This window comes from Pantherophis guttatus, chromosome 18 (genome assembly GCF_059756535.1).
Source record: "Pantherophis guttatus breed Tessera chromosome 18, ASM5975653v1, whole genome shotgun sequence".
NCBI lineage: Eukaryota > Metazoa > Chordata > Lepidosauria > Squamata > Colubridae > Pantherophis > Pantherophis guttatus.
Genome location: NC_142080.1, coordinates 9,655,766 through 9,674,557, shown reverse-complemented (window position 1 = coordinate 9,674,557; position 18,792 = coordinate 9,655,766). Strand labels below are relative to the sequence as shown.

The window sequence follows — 18,792 nt, the reverse complement described above, 5'->3', positions numbered from 1 at the left end:
CCATTTTTGAGGCTTTTTTTGCCTTGTTTTTGAGCCTTTTTTCGGCCCGTTTTTGAGTTTTTTTCAGTTCGTTTTTGAGGCTTTTTTCGGCCATTTTTTAGGCTTTTTTCGGCCCGTTTTTGAGGCTTTTTTCAGTCCGTTTTTGAGGCTTTTTTCGGCCCATTTTTGAGGCTTTTTTCAGCCCATTTTTGAGGCTTTTTTTGGATCATTTTTGAGGCTTTTTCCGGCCCGTTTTTGAGGCTTTTTCCGGCCCGTTTTTGAGGCTTTTTTTTTTTGGCCCGTTTTTGAGGCTTTTTTCAGCTCATTTTTGAGGCTTTTTGGCCCATTTTCAAGGCTTTGTTCTGCCTGTTTTTTTCCAAAAAACGGGCTGAAACAAGCCGGAAAAACGGGCTGAAAACAGGCCAAAAAAAGGCCTGAAAAAGGCCGAAAAAAGGCCCGAAAACGGTGTGTGCGGAAACTATAAAAACGGCCGGCGGGTGTGCGGGGCTTCGGCAATATTCGATCTATAAGACAGACAGACATTTTCACCCCCTTTTGGGAGACGAAGTGCGTCTTACAGTCCGAAAAATAACCTTTCATTCTGTCCCTCCTTTGGCATCCTTTCTTTCACGATTCTCTTCCACCGTTTCTAACGATATTAGTCTAACTCTCATCCTGCGGCGAGTTGGCCTTGGCAAGGTATCCTAGACCCCCCTATTAGTTCGCTCCCTGGTAAGTTGGTGACGTGGAAGGTGGGAATTTCTGGGAGTTGAAGTCCACCTATCTTAAATGTTGCCAAGGTAACGTTGGAAATCCTTTTAAGTCCCGGTGTTCTTCCCCAACCTATTTTTTTTTTCTCTCTCTCTCTAGTTTTTTAGAAGGCAACAGCAGCGGCAACGATGAAAGTCCTTCCACCCCATTTGCAGAGGTGAGTTTTCCTGTTCTCTCTCTCTTTTTTTTTTTCTTTCTTCAGCTTTCTACAGCTGTGTCAGGGAGGGGTCCTTCTCTGTCTATCTCTCTCCCCCCCCTTGAACTACTTTTGTCTGGTTTGGGGTATGGCTCTTTTTAGGGGATGTAGATTTCGGGGGGACCCCTAGTTTGAAAAAGGCACGGGTGTGAAAAGAACCCTGTTGGACAGTTGAGGAAGTATAACCCTCAATGGGATGCTTAAAAAAACTAGATAAAGCTTTGGATCATTTTCCTCAATAAAGCAGTCAACAAATACCGATAATGCGCGTGATATGAGCCAGCCCTGTGCAGCAGCTGCCAAAAAAAAAAGCCAACACAGTTCTAGGCTGCATCAACAGAGGGATAGAATCAAGATCACGTGAAGTGTTAATACCACTTTATAAAGCCACACTTGGAATATGGCATCCAGTTTTGCTCGCCACGATGTAAAAAGGATGTGGAGACTCTAGAAAAAGTGCAGAGAAGAGCAACAAAGAAGATTAGGGAACTGGAGGTTTAAATATATAAAGAATGGTTGCAGGAACTGGATATGTCTTATTTAATGAAAAGAAGGACTAGGGGAGACATGATAGAAGTCTTCTTATATTTGAGGGGCTGCCCCAAAGAAGAGGGAGTCAAGCTATTCTCTAAAGCACCTGAGGGCAGGACAAGAAGCAATGGGTGGAAACTAATCAAGGAGAGAAGCAACTTAGAACTAAGGAGAAATTTCCTGACAGAACAATTAATCAGTGGAACAACTTGCCTGCAGAAGTTGTGAATGCACTGGAAATTTTTAAGATGTTGGATAACCGTTTGTCTGAAGTGGTGTAGGGTATCCTGCCTAAGCAGGGGGTTGGACTGGAAGACCTCGAAGGTCCCTTCCAACTCTGTTATTCTATTCTATTCAACTTACGATGGGTTGTTTAGTGACTATTAAAAGTTATGATAGAGGCCTTCAAAAGGGACTTACTCTGGTTTTGAAGTTCCGGTGACAATGGGTGCTCGGAACCGGTCCACATTTACAGATTTTTAGAGGGTCCTGCCGTCACATGACCACGATTTACAATGATTGGGCCAGAAACCAATGTTTACATCTGGTTTCCCAGCAAAAAAAACAGTCTACAGCAAAAGCCCCACAGAAGCCTCCCCTATCCTATCCCCTGGTTGCTGTTGTGAAAGTAAAACAGAAACAGAAACTCCTCTCCTCTGCTTGTGTTTTGCATTTGGAACAGATTTCTTTTCAGGTGGGGAGGGGGGGAGTAGAACTCCTTAGCATCAGAGCCTGTTTATCATAATATAGGAAATACTAATGCTCTGATGGTCATTTCGAAAAATCCTTTCTTAGCGAGCACCTAGAAGCCAAGAGGAACGTATGTGGCAAATTTCAAGTTTTGTAGGCTTTACGGTTCTGGAGATTTTGTGATGATGCGTGAGTGGTATTTCGCTTTTATATATATAGATGTTTAGCAAAAGCCGAGCGTACGAGTAGCATCTTCAAGCAAAGAAGGGGCTGACTCTTGGCCTTTGCAAACATGTTGTAAGTCAGACCAAGTATAGCATTGGATCCAAGACACTTTATATTTAGATGGGTGACTGGATACCCCAAGATGCTGTTGTGTGAGACAAGCTTTTGAGTGGGCAGACACTGGAAGAGGGAAGCTATTCGGAGCCTTCCCGACCATCTCAGCTGCCCGTCTGCCTCCCGCTACCCCTCAGCCAGGGCATTGCTGGCCCTCCCACCTGTTTTGGGGCCAAGCCTGGCAGGGACCCCCGAACCAGCCAGGTGTGACACATGCTTCAGCAGGAGGTAAGCGTCCTATCCTGGCCTCTGCTGCAGGGTGAGGCAGTCATCCTGCATGGATAGAGGCTGCCTGTCTCCAGGCTGGGCTTGTCCCTCTCTTTGGAGGCTGAGTTTGCAGACCACCGTAGGGTGCCCGGGTGGGTGGGTGGCTGGCTGGTCGGTGGCTTTATGTGTGGCACGAACCAATCGATGCTTCCTGTGTTTTGAGAACCCAGGCAATGGGGTTAATTCAGTTAAGCTGAGTCTCTTCACCGGGGTTTAGAGGGTTGTGAAGATGTGCTGGCAAAGAATAGAATAGAATAGAATAGAATAGAATAGAATAGAATAGAATAGAATAGAATAGAATAGAATAGAATAGAATAGAATAGAATAAGAACGCAGAATTAGAACGCAGAATTAGAACGCAGAATTAGAACGCAGAATTAGAACGCAGAATTAGAGTGCAGAATAGAATAGAATAGTAGACTAGACTAGAATAGAATAGAATAGAATGTAAAATATAGAATAGAATAAAATGTTAAATATAGAATAGAATACAAAATAGAAAATATAGAATAAAATGTAAAATATAGAATAGAATGTAAAATATAGAATAGAATAAAGTGTTAAATATAGAATAGAAAATAGAAAATATAGAATAAAATGCAAAATATAGATTAGATTACATTAGAATAGAATAGAATAGAATAGAATAGAATGTTAAATATAGAATAGAATACAAACTAGAAAATATAGAATAAATGTAAAATATAGAATAGAATAATAGAATAGAATGTAAAAAATACAATAGAATAAAATGTTAAATATAGAATAGAATACAAAATAGAAAATATAGAATAAATGTAAAATATAGAATAGAATAATAGAATAGAATGTAAAATATAGAATAGAATAAAATGTTAAACATAGAATAGAAAATGTAGAATAAAATGTAAAATATAGAATAGAATAGAATAGAATAATAACTTTATTATTACTTTGTACAATAATCAGCATACCATAAAATGAAATTCCGTTGCATTCAGCTCTCAAAGGGTTACTGCCTCCAGTATACCCGACGTATCCATGACAGAAGAAAGAAATGACTACAGAATTCTGCCCAAGCCCACATCTATGATAATTATATTATAATTAGCGGCCTGAGCTCACGCAGCCGCTTTGGTCTGAACGTTATAATTAGTCCTTGGATGTTTCTCCTGCTGTGCTTGGGGATTGCTTGCGTGGCCTGATGCTATCTTTGACAGGCTGCTCTGACTCACGCAGAGCCTCCTTCCGTGTCCTCTTGAATTCCGCCTTTTGAAGCTGTTATTTAAAATATCTATTACAATCCTCTCGGACGGATCTGGAAGGCTCTTGGGCCCACTTGAGCGGTCAACGCTCTTGATGTGGCTGCCAACAGGTAGTCCTCGACTTACAACCACAATGGAGCCCGAAATTTCCGTTGCTAAGTGAGACATTGGTTCAGTGGGTTTTTGCCTCCATTTTATGACCTTCCTTGCCACTGTCGTTAAGTGAATCACTGCAGTTGATAAGTTAGTAGCATGGTTGTTAAGTGAATCTGGCTTCCCCATGGCTGGTCAAAAGGTCGCAAAAGGGCATCACATGACTCTGGGAAACACCGTCATAAATAGGAACCAGTTGCCAAGCATTTGAATTTTGATCCTGTGACGGTGGGGATGCTGCAGCGGTCATTCAGACTATAAGACGCACCTTTTTTGTCTCCCAAAAGGGGGAGAAAATGGCTGTGCGTCTTATAGACTGAATATTGCCGAAGCCCCGCCAGCCATTTTTTTGGCCTCCGCACGCCCTGTTTTCAGCCCTTTTTTCAGCCTTTTTCAGGCATTTTTGGGCCCATTTTCGAGGCTTTTTTGGCCCATTTTCAGGACTTTTTTTGGCCTGTTTTTGAAGCTTTTTCAGCCTGTTTTTGAGGCCTTTTTTTGGGGTCCGTTTTCAGGGCTTTTTTGGCCCGGTTTTGAGGCCATTTTTTGGCTCATTTTTTTCCAAAAAAAAAAGCCGAAAAAAGCCGAAAAACCAGGCCAAAACCCCAAAAACCGGCCGAAATAAGCCTCAAAAATGGCCTGAAAAAAGCCTCAAAAAATTGGCCGAAAAAGCCTTGAAAACTACCCCAAAAAGCCTTGAAAACGGGCTGGAAAAAGCCTTGAAAACGGGCTGAAAAAAGGCCGGAAAACGGACTGAAAAAAGGCCCAAAAATGACCCCCCCAAAAGCCTTGAAAACGGGCTGAAAAAAGCCTTGAAAACGGGCTGAAAAAAGCCTTGAAAATGGGCTGAAAAAAGCCTTGAAAACGGGCTGAAAAAAGCCTTGAAAACGGGCTGAAAAAAGCCTTGAAAACAGGCCGAAAAAAGCCTTGAAAACAGGCTGAAAAAAGCCTGGAAAAGGCCCGAAAAAGATAGGACAAAACCTTTTTTGTTGTTGTTGTTTTCCTCTTCTAAATTTAGGTGTGTCTTATAGTCCGAAAAATAGTTGCTCAGGATCTTACTGGTCAGATGGACCAATATTATACCAATTAAAATAAATCTATGCAACCTCTAGCACCCCCCAACCCCCAGAATAAACATACTGAAATAATTATTTCAAGCTACGATGTCTTGGTCCCTTTGAGAGTTCTGGCTCAGAGCAATTCAGATGTTTGGGTCTGTAGGCAGTTCTTTTAAAGCTGGTTCCCCCCACACCTCCATCTGTTGATTCTGAATTTAGCCCTCAGGCTCAGCGTGTCAAGCCGCCGTCACTCTTGACCTCAAGCCAGCCGCTTTCCCTGAGCTCATCTTTCATTTGAACTCAACTGGCTCAGACGTGTTGCTTCATGTTGTCTCGGTCGCAAAAGGGGGGAGGTCCCTGGCCCTCCCAGCCCACCTTAGGCTGACTCTTGAGTCTGGTTGAACCAGGATCAGTCAATCAGAATAGAGCTGGAAGGGACCTGGGAGGTCTTCTAGTCCAACCCCTACTCAAGCAGAAGACCCTATACCCGCGTTGGTGAAACTATGGAACGCGTGCCAGAGGTGGCATGTGGAGCCATATCTGTGGGCATGCGAGCGTTGCCCTAGCTCAGCTCCAGCGCGCATGCGTGCTCTGGCCAACTGATTTTCAGGCCTTCCGGGTCCACCGGAAGTTGGGAGACAGGCCGTTTCCGGCCTCCGGAGGGCCTCCAGGGGGATGGGGAAGGCTGTTTTCGCCCTCCCCAGACTCCAAGAAAGCCTCTAGAGCCTGGGAAGAGCAAAAAACGGGCCTTCCGGTCCTACCGGAAGTCGGGAAACGGGCTGTTTCTGGCGTCAAGGGGGTGATGGTGGGGAAGGCCATTTTCGCCCTCTCCAGGCGCCAAGAAAGCCTCTGGCGCCTGGGGAGGGTGAAAAACAGGCCTACCAGGCCAACTGATAACCTTTTTGCCATTGTGTGCCAAAAGCAGGGGGAACGCAGGGGGTCGGGCCATGGGTGGGCATTGAATTATGGGTGTGGCCACGCACGCACGCAATTCCCCGCCCCCCGCACTCCTCCTGCTTTTGGCACACGACAGCAAAACGTTTAACCATCACTGCCCTACACCATTCCAGACAAGTAGCTGTCCAGTCTCTTCTTTAAAACTTCCAGTGTTGAAGCACTCACAACTTCTGGTGGCAAGCTGTTCCGCTGGTTAATTGTCCTCACTGTTGACCAATTGTTAACTCCTGAATTCCAGGTTGCTTCTCTCCTTGATCAGTTTCCATCCATTGTTTCTTATCCTGCCTTCTGGTGCTTTGGAGAGAAGGTTGACCCCCTCCTCTTTGTGGCTGCCCCTCAAATTCTGGAATACTGCTATCATGTCACCCCTAGTCCTTCTTTTCAATAAATTAGACATACCCAATTCCTGCAACCGTTCTTCCGATGTTTTAGCCTCCAGGCCCTTAATCGTCTTAGTTGCTCCACTTTGCACTTTTTCCAAAGTTTCAGCATTTTTATTTTTATTTTGTAATGTGGTGAAAAGTCAGGAAGCTCCTTGGCCGAGTAAGGCCCGATCCGTTGGAGGCAGCCTTCTGGCTCCATCCATGGTCAAAGAACCACTGCCAGACTCATTAGCTAGCTTGGGAAAAAGCTGTGCTCTACAGGACGCCCAACCAAATTGAGGAAAAGGATGGGACACAACAACGGTCGTAAGTATGAACCAGCTGCCAAGCATCTGAATTTTGATCACACGGTCATAGGGGTGGTACGAAGGTCATAAGTGTGAAAAATGGTCATAAGTCACTTTTTTCATTGCCGTTGTAATTTTGAACGATTACTAAATGAGCTGTTGTAGGGTGTGGTGCGGTGGCCTAGAGGTGGAGCTCTCGCCTCACAATTGGGAGGCTGTGAGTTCGATCCTAGGTAGAAGCAGATATTTCTCTCTCTGGGCACAATGAGAATATATCTGCTGAACAAAACTCCGCATTGGCGATAGGAAGGGCATCCAGCCAGTAAATACTCTGCTAGCTCCATTCAGTTGCCCAGACTCCACCTCGCAAAGGGATTATGGGATCATTAAATCAAGGACTACCTGCACTAGAATTCACCATAATGCAGGCAAAAGTAACTAGTATTTTAGCCTTTAAGGGAGCCGACTTCAACAAGCTAAGAGAGTGCCTAGGAAGGATTCCGTGGATGGAAAACATAGAGAGAAAAACAATACAGGATGCTTGGGATACTCTGAAAAATAAGATAAAAGCCCAAACGAAAACGATACCACAGAGAAAGAAAAACAAGAGACTCTAGGCAGGAGCAGCATGGCTGCACAAAGAGCTCTCTGACAAGTTGAGGGAGCAACAGGACAGCTACAGATAGTCCTTGACTTACAACCACAATAACACACTTATGTGGTTAAGTGAGAAATTCGTTAAGTGGGTTCTGCTCCATTTTGTGACTTTTCTGGCCACATTTCTTAAGTAAATCCCTGCTGTTGATAAGTTAGCCACCCGGTTGTTAAGTGAATCCGGATTCCCCCGTTGACTTTGCTCGTCGGAAGGTTGCAAAAGGGGATCACGTGAGCCTGGGACACTGTGACCGTCATAAATACGAGTCCATTGTCAAGGGCCTGAATTTTGATCACTTGAGGGATGCTGCAGCGGTGGTGACTGTGAAAAACGGTCATTGGTCACTTTTTTCAGTGCTGTCGTAACTTTGGAGGGTCGCTAAACGAACTTACCTGTATAAAAATTGCTTTCTGGTAAAAGAAAAACGTGCTTTCCCCTCGGGCGGAGTTTTCGTTGTGCTTCTACGCCAGTTCCGACTCTTTTCCTAAACTTTCCGTCTCCTTTCCCTCAGTTCTGGGACCAGCTGGATCGTTCCATGGTCTTTCCATTCCTGAGCAGCTCTCTGGACCACAATGGCAGGGACAACGAGAGGGGCCACCAAGCCCATGCGGACCTTTGGGGACCAAGCCGACCCCCGCGACTGCCCATGGCCCGGAGGTATCGGCCCCGCCTCAGCACACGGCCAGATCGGTCGCCGGCCATTGAAGGGTAAGAACCGAAGGGGCGAGTCCAGCTCTCTGTGTGGAAGAGAGAGGGGTCTGTCCAGCTTGTTAAAGAAAGAGGGTTATTTCTCCAAGCGAAGGTAAAAACAAGGGCCAGTGGAGGGAGTCCTCAACTTAATGGCCATTTATTGAGCCCAACATTTCTGTTGCTAAGTGAAACATTCCTGAAGTGAATTTTGAAACCCGTTTGATGACTTTTCTCAATCACATTTGTTAAGTGAATCACTGCCGTTGTTCAATTAGTAACACGGTTTTGTTAAGTGAATCTGGCTTCCCCGTACGTGGCCTGTGGCTGATTCGGACAGCGAGGAGGCTGGAGAAGATGTGGTGCCAGAGGTGGGGATTCAGCCAGGGCCTTCAGAACCTCCAGAAGCTCCCTTAAGTGAAGAGGAAGAAGAGGAGGAGCCTCTTCTTGATGCACGGGCGCGCAGAGCTGCCAAAAGGCATGAGTGGCTCCTCAGGAGGAGGTCTCCTCGAGAGTAAGGCTTGGGGCTAATTGGCCACTCCCTTAGCCTATTTAAGGAGGAACGCTGACTGAAGCAATTTGCAGGGAACTACTTCGTTCACTCTCCTTCGCGTCTGGATCTTAGTTCTCTGCAAATTGCTTCTGGGCTTTCTGCCAACCATAGTAAGATTACGATTATTTATTCTTTGGATTCTTGTCAGCTGTTAAGAAAGTTCATTAACAGCCTTTGTTTGGGGAAAAAACCCGATTTAATTTAGTAAAACTAAGGTTTGTACAGATTTTGTGTGTGCTGCGTTCTTTGGGGTCCGTAGGTAGGGCAGAACAGCCATTCACTTTGCTTCCCAGAAGGTCTGTTTTAGAACGAATGAGCCGGAAGGGACCTTGGAGGTCTTTCTAGTCCAGCCCCCCTACTCAAGCAAAAGGTCGCAAAAAAGGGATCATGTGACCCTGGGGACACTGCAGCCGTCATAAATATGAACCAGTTGCCAACTCTCTGAATTTTGAATCACGTGGCCGTGGGGATTGCTGCGGAGGTTGTAACGGTGGGAAGTGGTCCTAAGCCCCTTTTCAGTGCTGTTGTGACTTTGAACGGTCACTAAATGAACCGTTGTAAATTGAGGACAACCTGTAGTTTTCATAATGATCCTACCTGGGCTCGGACAGCCTCCTCAGCATTGTACAACCAATATTAGTTGTCGTGCCCTTTGCCCAAAGAGGGGGTATTGCTTCCTGAATCTCTTAAGATGAACTTGTTTGGCTGCCAGTGTTCTGACCTAGGCATTCCCAAGAGCAGGAAGCAGACTCCTTGTCCCGACAAAAAAAACCCTTTTTATTAAGTTACTGTGAATTCCTCTCATTCACATCCAGCAAAGTCTTTCAAGGGAGAATTTAGTCACAGACCTCATCTGGCTTGGAGAGCTGCCAGGCGGATATCTTCAAAACTTGGCAAGGAGTCACGAACCAATTAAGCAAACTAATTGTCTCCTGCAAACTCCATTCCCCTTTCGCTCCTCTTTTATTCCCTCTGGGAGGGGCCATTCATCGTCCACCTGTGGCTTTACTCCTGAGTCGACCCTTGTTCTTTAGCTGTTCCCTTCGTCTGGCAACTCTGCGCATGCTCACACTGGGAACAGGCTCCAGCTGCTCTTCTGCCCCACTGATACCCGACTCCGAAGGCAGCTGATAACTGTTAGATGGCCCTGGCCCCCTCTCTGCCTCTGACGCAGAGCCCTGATCAGAGCCTTCCCCAGACTCCAGGACTGGCCCATGTTCCTCCCCAACCTCCTCACTGTCTGAATCTGCTGCCAGCTCTGCTGGCGGGCCACAACAGCCAGAAAACATCTTTGTGGTATCAGCAGATGGGCTTCCTCTCGGCCAGGTAGCAACCTCCCTGAATATAGCTGCTCCTTTCTTACCTGTGACTTTTTCCTCTGTTGTTCCCACCTGATAAATCACCCACCCCCCGGAGCAGAATAATTCAGCAGATCTTCGCTGGCTTCTTTGCAAATTCAGCAGTTCCTGGATCGCCGCCTCCATCTTTCTCCTGGTGAGTGACGTCTTAACTCCTGGCGACAATTGTGTGCCCTTCAGCGCTTAGATTTAGGCGTGGGGTGAATATGTGAAGTTGAGGTTGCTCTGGGACTCTAATCGGGGGGACCTGTTCAAGCCGCTTCTCGGCTCCGACCCTAGGAAGGGAGGACTGGAAGCTTCAAGAAGGAAGATGCTTTGAATCTCAGGCAGGTAATTTCCCCCACCTCTTCGTCTCTGGGTCTTCGGTCCCATTCCAGGAGTGGCTTTGCAGAATCGGCCAACTCGCCACAGCCAATCCCACAGCCAACTCACCACAGGAATAACTCTCTGCGAGACAATTCAACAATTCAATTATTTAACAATATTTTTTAAAAAAAATATTTTAATTTTTGTCATTCGCATTTCACTTTGTCCCTGGAGTGCTGCGGTGGCCTAGAGGTGGAGCTCTCGCCTCACAATCAGGAGGCTGTGGGTTCGATCCTAGGTAGAGGCAGATATTTCTCTCTCTCTCTGGGCACGATGAGAATATATCTGCTGAACAAAACTCCGCGCTGGCAACAGGAAGGGCATCCGGCCAGTAAACACTCAGCTAGCTCCATTCAGTTGCCCAGACTCCACCCCGCAAGGGATTATGGGGTTATTAAATGATGATGATTTCATTTTGTCCCTCCTTTCTTTCATGATTCTGCTCACTATTTTTTAGATATTAGCGTGACTCTTGTCCCGCAGTGAGTTGTCCTTTGACGAGTTGGCTGTGGCGAGTTGGCCATGGCGCATAGTCGTAGACCCAGAACGGAGGTCTGGAAGCTTGTTTGAGGGAAGATGGCTTGAATTTCAGCCAGACGATTCCCCTTCCTCTTCATCTCCGGGTCTTTGGTCCTGCTCCAGGCCTTGCTTTGAAAGTGGCCAACCTCCCCTATTTCCACAACTCCTGCATCCTAGTTATCCTTGGAGAATTGTGCTGACCATTGCAGTTCCTCCTCGGACCCGGAACTTCTTCTCCTAGTGTCGTTTTCCTGACTAGGAGTTGCAGAAAATGACGGCTTGCCGGGGGAGGGGGTGGCTGGAAGTTCCTTGTCCACCATATGGGGCTTGTAAGATGAGGGAGGGAAAGCAGCTCTTTCCCCCAGGCCCCTCCGTTGAGCTCCCTTTTCTTTCACTCCCTCCAGGGGAGGCATGCAGGGCAGGCTGCACTCTAGCTTTGGGGACTACGCGTGGGACCAGAACGGCCTCGATGCTGTCTTGACCCAGGTAAAGGCACCGGCCAGCGGGCCTCGGGCGAGGCTGCCCTTCTCCTCCGGCAGGGACACCTGTGGGGCACCTGTCCTGGCACCTGGGGCAGTGCTGGGCCTTCTCTTCCCTTGCCACATGGTCTCCCTTTTGTTTGTCCACATCCCCTCAGCCGGCCCGTCTCTCTCGCTGGCCATTGCAAAAGGGAACCTGCGTCATTTGGAGCTCAGCACCGAAAGCAGACTAACACCGACTAGCACACAGGCTAGATCCGTGATGGCGAACCTATGGCAGAGCCCTGTCTGTGGGCATGCGTGCCGTCACTAGCTGCTCGCCGGAAAACAGCCTGAAAACAGCCCAGAAAACGGCCAAAAAACCCCAGACCGTTTTCCAGGCCATTTTCCAGGCCAAAAAGTGCCGAAAAAACAGCCGAAAAACAGCCTGGAAAATGGCCAAAAAACAGGCCAGTTTCCAGGCCAAAAACAGCTTCCAGCACCAACTTCCGGTCCCGAAGTTGGCAAATGGGCCGTTTTTCACCTCCGGAGGAGTGGGGGAGGCCGTTTTCACCCTCCCCAGACTCCTAGAGCGACTCTGGAGGCTGGGGACAGCAAAAAACGGGCCTTCCGGTCCCACCAGAAGTTAGCAAATGGACTGTTTCTGGCCTGCGGAGGGCTTCCGGGTGGGGGGAGGGGAGGCTGTTTTCACCCTCCCCAGGCTCCAAGAAAGGCTCTGGAGGCAGGTGAGGGAGTAAAATGGATCTACCGGGCCATCGCGTGCCAGTAACGGGAAGCCGCGGGGACGGGGCACATCAAATTATGGGTGTGGGCAAGCACGCATGCAACCTCCCCCGCCCCTCCCTCCTGGCACACGATGGCAAAAAGGTTACCCATCACTGTGCTAAGCCATGGGTATACAAACATGCACGCACATACAGACACAAAATAAAACACACCTACTGTGTTTCACCGAAAATAAGACCCTGTCTTATATTTTTTTGAACCCCGAAATAAGCACTTGGCCTTATTTTCGGGAAGATCTTACTATTTTGGGGGCGGTGGAGCAAGACGGGGCTTCTCTTGCCATCTTACCTGATTTCCAGCTCTGTCTCCCTGACCCTAACCAGAGGAAATGGCGGGGACTGGCTGCGTGTGCGTTTAGATATTTTCGAGGAGGGCTTATTTTCGGCGGGGGGCTTATTTTAGCACATGCGCTCAAAAGCCTGATTGGGCTTATTATCCGGGGAGGTCTTATTTTCGGGGAAACAGGGTAGTTAAGGTGAAGCTAACAAAGCTATACACGTTGTGGACTAGTTCATGAGCCGGATAAGTAGGTTGTGTGAATGCAGATACTGAAACAAGTGGCCCGATCGACATTTGACGCTGGCACACAGTGTTGATTTCTAATTTGGCATGATATACAGATCCACCTACTTGGGCTTGGTATCATTGTGTGACAATTGAGCCACTCTGATTATTCAACTAACTGAAACCATTCTGGTTTAACGTCGTCCTTGAAGGCGATCTGTGTCGTCGCAGGTTTTTTAAGATCAGGTCTTAAAAAGATGGCCGCCAGTCAAATTCCTCTGAAATACAGCTAGTCCTTGACTTAACGACCACAATTGAGCCCATATTTGTCTAAGTGAGAAATTCGTTAAGTGGATTTTGTCCTGTTTTTTTTTTTTTTTTTTTTTGACTTTTCTTGCCAAATTTAAGCCAATCACTACGGTCCTTAAATTAGTCACACAGTTGTTAAGTGAATCTGGCTTCCCCACTAACTTTGCTTGTCAGAAGGTCACAAAAGGGGATCATGTGACCACCCCCCCCGGGGGGGACACTGCGACCGTCACAAATGTGAGACGGTTGTCAAGCCTCCGAATGTTAATCAGGTGACCCTGCAGTGGGTCATAAGTGTGAAAAATGGTCGTCAGTCACATTTCTCAGTGCCGTTGTAACTTTTGAACGTTCACTGAGTGGACTGTGGTAAGTCAAGGACCACCTGTACAGTTTTGATCTGCTGGGAATAACAGCGAGGGGACGTTGGTTCAGCCAGAACTACTCCGAGAGTCTTTGTCTGGTTAACGTCCTGGAAGAGCTGCCTAGGCCTGTGATGGCGAACCTTTTTGCCATCGCATGCCAGGAGTGGGGGGGGAGGGCGCGTTTGCGCCCCACCCCTGCACATGTGCGCGTGACCCCCCTCCCCTCCCCACTCCTGGCACGCGATGGCCCATTTTTCTTTCTCCCCAAGCTCCAGAGCCTTTCTAGGAGCTGGGGAGGGCAAAAACAGCCATCCCCAATCCGCCCTCTGGAGGCAGGAAATGTCCTGTTTGCCAACTTCCGGTCCCACCAGGCTCCTAGAAAGACTCTAGAGGCTGGGGAAGAGCAAAAAACGGGCCTTCCGGTCCCACCGGAAGTTGGCAAACGGGCCATTCCCTGCCTCCGTGGGGTGGGGAAGGCCGTTTTCGCCCTCCCCAAGCTCCTAGAAAGGCTCTGCAGGCTGGGGGGAGAGAGAAAAATGGTCCTTCCCCACCACCTCCCCAGGCCTTCCGGAGGCAGGAAACAGCCTGTTTCCCTACTTCCAATGGGCCCAGAAGACCCGAAAATTAGCTGGCATGCCAGAGCTGAGCTCGCGTGCCCTCCGATATGGCTACGCGTGCCACCTGTTGCACCCGTGCCATAGGTTCGCCTTCACGGGCATAGGCCCTCTTAGGATTTTGAGTGCAGTGCTGCCGTAGAGTCCTACTGACTGTTGAGACCCGAAATTTTGGAAGCTTCTGCCTTCTGGACCAAAGGTGCTTTTTTTCAAGAGGCAACTGGACTTCCGTGTTTATCTTTGAAGACATTTCACTTCTCATCCAAGGAGCTTCTTCAGCTCTGACTGGATGGTGGAGAATGGAAGGATTGATACTCCTTGCAGACAGCTGGTCGTTTGCATCCTTTGAAAGAGCTGTTGAGGCCACTTGGAGGCTTATCTTTGTCCTCAGGTAAATGGGTCCTTCCACACTCCATTTGCACTACTCAGGTGGCCCTGAGGACACAGATAAACCTCCAAGTGGCCTCAACCTTTGGGACAACCATGACCTGGAGGGCTTGAGAATCTCCGTAGACTTCCTGCCTTCTGAAGGAACGTGCATTTTTTTTTAAAGCTTTCGGCAAGTGGTTCTCATGCAGGTGTGTGCTGGGAGGGGCCCTCCGACCTGTCCTCTTCGGGTGCAGAGAAAGGTGCCTCCCACCTACTTTGCAACGGTCAGCACCCCAGCCTTAAGGCCTCTCCTCTTGGGTAACCACCACCTCCTCTCTTGCAGCTTATGGGACACTTGGAAAATACAGGGCCTCCCCCAGCGGAGAAGGAGAAAATTTCTTCCCTCCCGACAGTGACCGTCACTCAGGAACAAGTGGGTAAGTTCCGGTTTTTGTCAATTTTTTGGGCTTCTCCAGAGCCAGTTTGACAAGCCTTTCCTTTCCTTTTTTTTTAATTTTTTTGATTTATATGCCGCCCTTCTCCGGAGACTCAGGGCGGCTTACAATGCGTTAAGCAAGAGCCTTCATCCTTTTGTATATTTTATACAAAGTCAGCTTATTGCCCCCACAAACTGGGTCCTCATTTCACCTACCTTAGAAAGGATGGAAGGCTGAGTCGACCTTGAGCCTGGTGAGATTCGAACCTGCAGTAATTGCAGGCAGCTGGAAGCTAAATACTATCTTTTAACAGTAGCATTAGTCTGCATTAGTCTTCTTTCCTCTTTCCTCTCCTCTTTCCTTTCCTCTCCTCTCTCCTCTTCTCTCCTTTCTTTCCTTTCCTTTCCCTTCTCCTTTCCTTTTCTCTCCTCTCCTCTTTCCTTTCCTCTCCTCTTTCCTCTCCCCTCTCCTCTCCTCTCTTCTCTGCTTTCCTTTCCTCTCCTCTCCTCTCTCCTTTCCTCTCTTCTCCTCTCCCCTTTCCTTTTCCTTCCCTTCCTTTCCTGTCCTTCTTCCCTCTCCTCTCCTCCCCTCCCCACTTTTCTTTTCTCTCTCTTTCTTTTCTTTTTCATCCCACCAGCATGCGATAGAACACACCAGTCATTTTCTGGGAGGGGTCTTAAGCAGGGGTGTCAAACTCAATTTCATTGAGAGCTGCATCAGGGTTGTGTTTGAGCTTTGGGGGGGGGGCAGGATGAGCACAGCCAGTTCGATGTCAATTATGTTGGCGGTGCCTGTGGCAGCCCGAGCGCTCTGCCAGCAAAAACGGGCTCCCGAGCTCCATTTTTGGCTGCGACGGCCTCCTGCAACCCTCTGCCAGCGAAAACAGAGCTTGGGAGGGCCGAAAACAGCCTTTGCGAGCTCCATTATTGCTGGCAGAGGCACTGCAGGCTGGTCCTTCGATGTTTTCAGGGCGGCCCCACAGGCCAGATCAAAGCACCCCACGGGCCAGATCTGCCTCCAGGGCCTTGAGTTTGATACCCATGATCTTTTTTTTTTTTTTTTAAATTTGATTTATATGCCGCCCTTCTCCGGAGACTCAGGGCGGCTTACAATGCGTGTAAGCAATAGCCTTCATCCTTTTGTATATTTATACAAAGTCAGCTTATTGCCCCCACAAACTGGGTCCTCATTTCACCTACCTTAGAAAGGATGGAAGGCTGAGTCAACCTTGAGCCTTGGAGAGATTTGAACCAGCGGTAATTGCAAGCAGCAGATGTTAATAACAGTGCTTTAGTCCACTGTACTACAGGCTCCTCTTCTTCTTCTTCTTCTTTTTTTTAAAATTTGATTTATATGCCGCCCTTCTCCGGAGACTCAGGGCGGCTTACAATGCGTTAAGCAATAGCCTTCATATTTTTGTATATATTTATACAAAGTCAGTTTATTGCCCCCACAAACTGGGTCCTCATTTCACCTACCTTAGAAAGGATGGAAGGCTGAGTCAACCTTGAGCCTTGGAGAGATTCGAACTTGCAGTAATTGCAGACAGCTGGATGTTAATTCCAATGCATTAGTCTGCTGAGCTATCCAGGCTCCTAAGGGCAACTCTAAGGCTGCATTTCAAAGGAAGTCGGAGCTTAGGTCTCTTTGAGGAAAAAACACCCCAATTGCCGATTGCTAAATTTTATCACTCGTGTGTGACAGCCCAAGCTCCTTTGCTCTCATCGCCTCCTGAACCTCTTCATCCTTTTCCTTTCCGTATCTTTTTTTTTTTTTTCCTTTTGGGATGCTTTTCTGTCTCTTTGCTTTTCCTGGGAGTTACAACTCCAAAGCCACATTGTTCCCTCTGCTTCTCACCAACTGCCGCCCTGAGTCTTTGGAGAGGGGCGGCATACAAATTGAATTAATAAATAAAATAAATAAATAAACTTTTGCTTTCGTCTCTTTAGCAGCCGGCATCCTTCTGGCGCCATCCTTGCTCTGCTTAAATGCCTCGGTCCCCCTGAAACGTTTCCGTTTTCCGTTGATCTCTTTTTGCTTTTGAAACCCCCTCCCTCTGGCCGCTGGCACTAACCTTTCCCCCCACCACCACCACCTTCCCACAGATACGGGTTTGGAGTGTCCCGTGTGCAAAGAAGACTACACCGTGGCGGAGCAGGTCCGGCAACTTCCGTGCAATCACTATTTCCATAGCAGCTGCATTGTGCCATGGCTGGAACTGGTGAGTCTCTGCACGGGCAGATGGGATGTTGGGGGGGTGGGGGGAGGCGTTATCCCTGGCTCTGGGGCAGGAAATGTGAGGCACCACCACAGCAAATAAAAATAACACTTAAGACATATACCGCTTCACAGTGCTTTTACAGCCCTCTTTAAGCGGTTTACAGAGTCAGCATATTTGCCCCCCAACAATCTGGGTCCTCATTTTACCCACCTCGGAAGGACGGGAAGGTTGAGTCGACTTTGAACCAGTCAGGATTGAACTGCTGGCAGTGGGCAGAGTTAGCCTGCAATATTGCATTCTAAAAGGAAGGAAGGAAGGAAGCTTATATACCGCTTCACAATGCTTCTACAGCCCTCTCTTAAGTGGTTTAGAGTCAGCCTATTACCCCCAACAATCTGGGTCCTCATTTTACCCACCTCGGAAGGATGGAAGACTGAGTCAACCTTAAGGAGGGAGGGAGGGAGGAAGCAAGGAAGGAAGGAAATAGCACTTAGACTTATATACCACTTCACAGTGCTTTTTCAGCCCTCTCTAAGCAGTTTACAAAGTCAGCCTCTTGCCCCCCAACAATCTGGATCCTCATTTTACCCACCTCAGAAGGACGGAAGGCTGAGTCAACTTTGAGCCTGGTGAGATTTGAACTGCTGAACTGCAGGCAGCCGGCAGTCAGCAGAAGTTAGCCTGCAGTACCGCACTCTAACCACTGCGCCACCGCGGCTCTGTATCTGAACCACTAAGAAGCCACCAGAAGAGAACATCCTTTCTCCCAGGGGTGGAATTTGGTTTTCGGTCCCAGTCGCTCACCCGCGTGCTTGTTTTTCCTTCTCCTTTCGCCAGCACGACACGTGTCCCGTGTGCCGGAAGAGCCTGAACGGGGAGGACTCCGCTCAGCGAGCCGCGAACACGGAGGCCTCCACCAGCAACTCCTTTAGCAGCCCGAGCCACCTGCATGACCGATGGACTTTCTGAAGGCCTCCTCCATCCCCCAGGGCCGCTGGGGGAGAGAGAGCGAGAGAAGGGCAAAGCGAGGAGCCCGTCGCCTTCTTGGCTACAGATGTAAATTGTACGATAACTCAACCACACAAAGCGAGTAGCGAGAAGAGAGAAAGCGGGCCCAAGCGGCCTTTCCCCCCACCCCCCTCCCCATCGAAGCCTGGCCACCCCCCCTCTTCTGAAAAACGGCCACCGAGGAAACACCTCTTGAAGCTTCAGGTCCGGAGAGGCCACGTTAGTGCTTGCAGGGTGGGAGTGGCACCTATTAAAGCTTGTGGACTTTTTTCCCCCCCTCTGATATCTGTACTGATTGCTGGCTGTCCACCTTAACGTCCTTTTCTGGACGTGGACAAGGGAACACAAAAGCTCAAGAGAGCCTTTCGGGCTTTAAAACGTGGCATGGTTGGCAGGGGCTGGTGGGGGCTCCCTTTGCGTTTGGCCGATGGGTGTCTTGGGTTCAGAAGTGGGGGGGAAAGGAGAAGGGAAGCCCCCTCCCCCCGCCCTCCCCTCACTCCAGGTTTCCGTGGAAGCAAACGGGCCACGCTTCTCCGAGCGAGGAAGGTGTTGCTGTGGCTGGATTCCTTTGCTCGAACTGAAATATCCACCGGTCCAGTTCGGTTCTTTGCTGTCAAACGGACTCCATTTGTCTTTCACGGCAGAAATGATTTTTGTCAGGTATTCCTCCATATCGAAAACGCGAATACCATTACTTAAAATATCAAGAAGAA

General features: G+C 48.3%; 1 protein-coding gene across 1 annotated transcript in view; it reads left to right on the top strand.

The window, feature by feature from the left end:
* The window catches only part of RNF115 (ring finger protein 115), a 26,893-nt gene extending 8,101 nt beyond the window's left edge, over positions 1-18,792 (top strand). Inside the window, exons 3-9 of the mRNA XM_034427235.3 lie at positions 850-907; positions 8,019-8,215; positions 10,167-10,241; positions 11,395-11,476; positions 14,757-14,850; positions 16,956-17,071; positions 17,909-18,792. Coding sequence (XP_034283126.1) covers positions 850-907; positions 8,019-8,215; positions 10,167-10,241; positions 11,395-11,476; positions 14,757-14,850; positions 16,956-17,071; positions 17,909-18,040 — 754 coding nt within the window. The 3' untranslated portion in view covers positions 18,041-18,792. The remainder of the gene's footprint in view (positions 1-849; positions 908-8,018; positions 8,216-10,166; positions 10,242-11,394; positions 11,477-14,756; positions 14,851-16,955; positions 17,072-17,908) is intronic.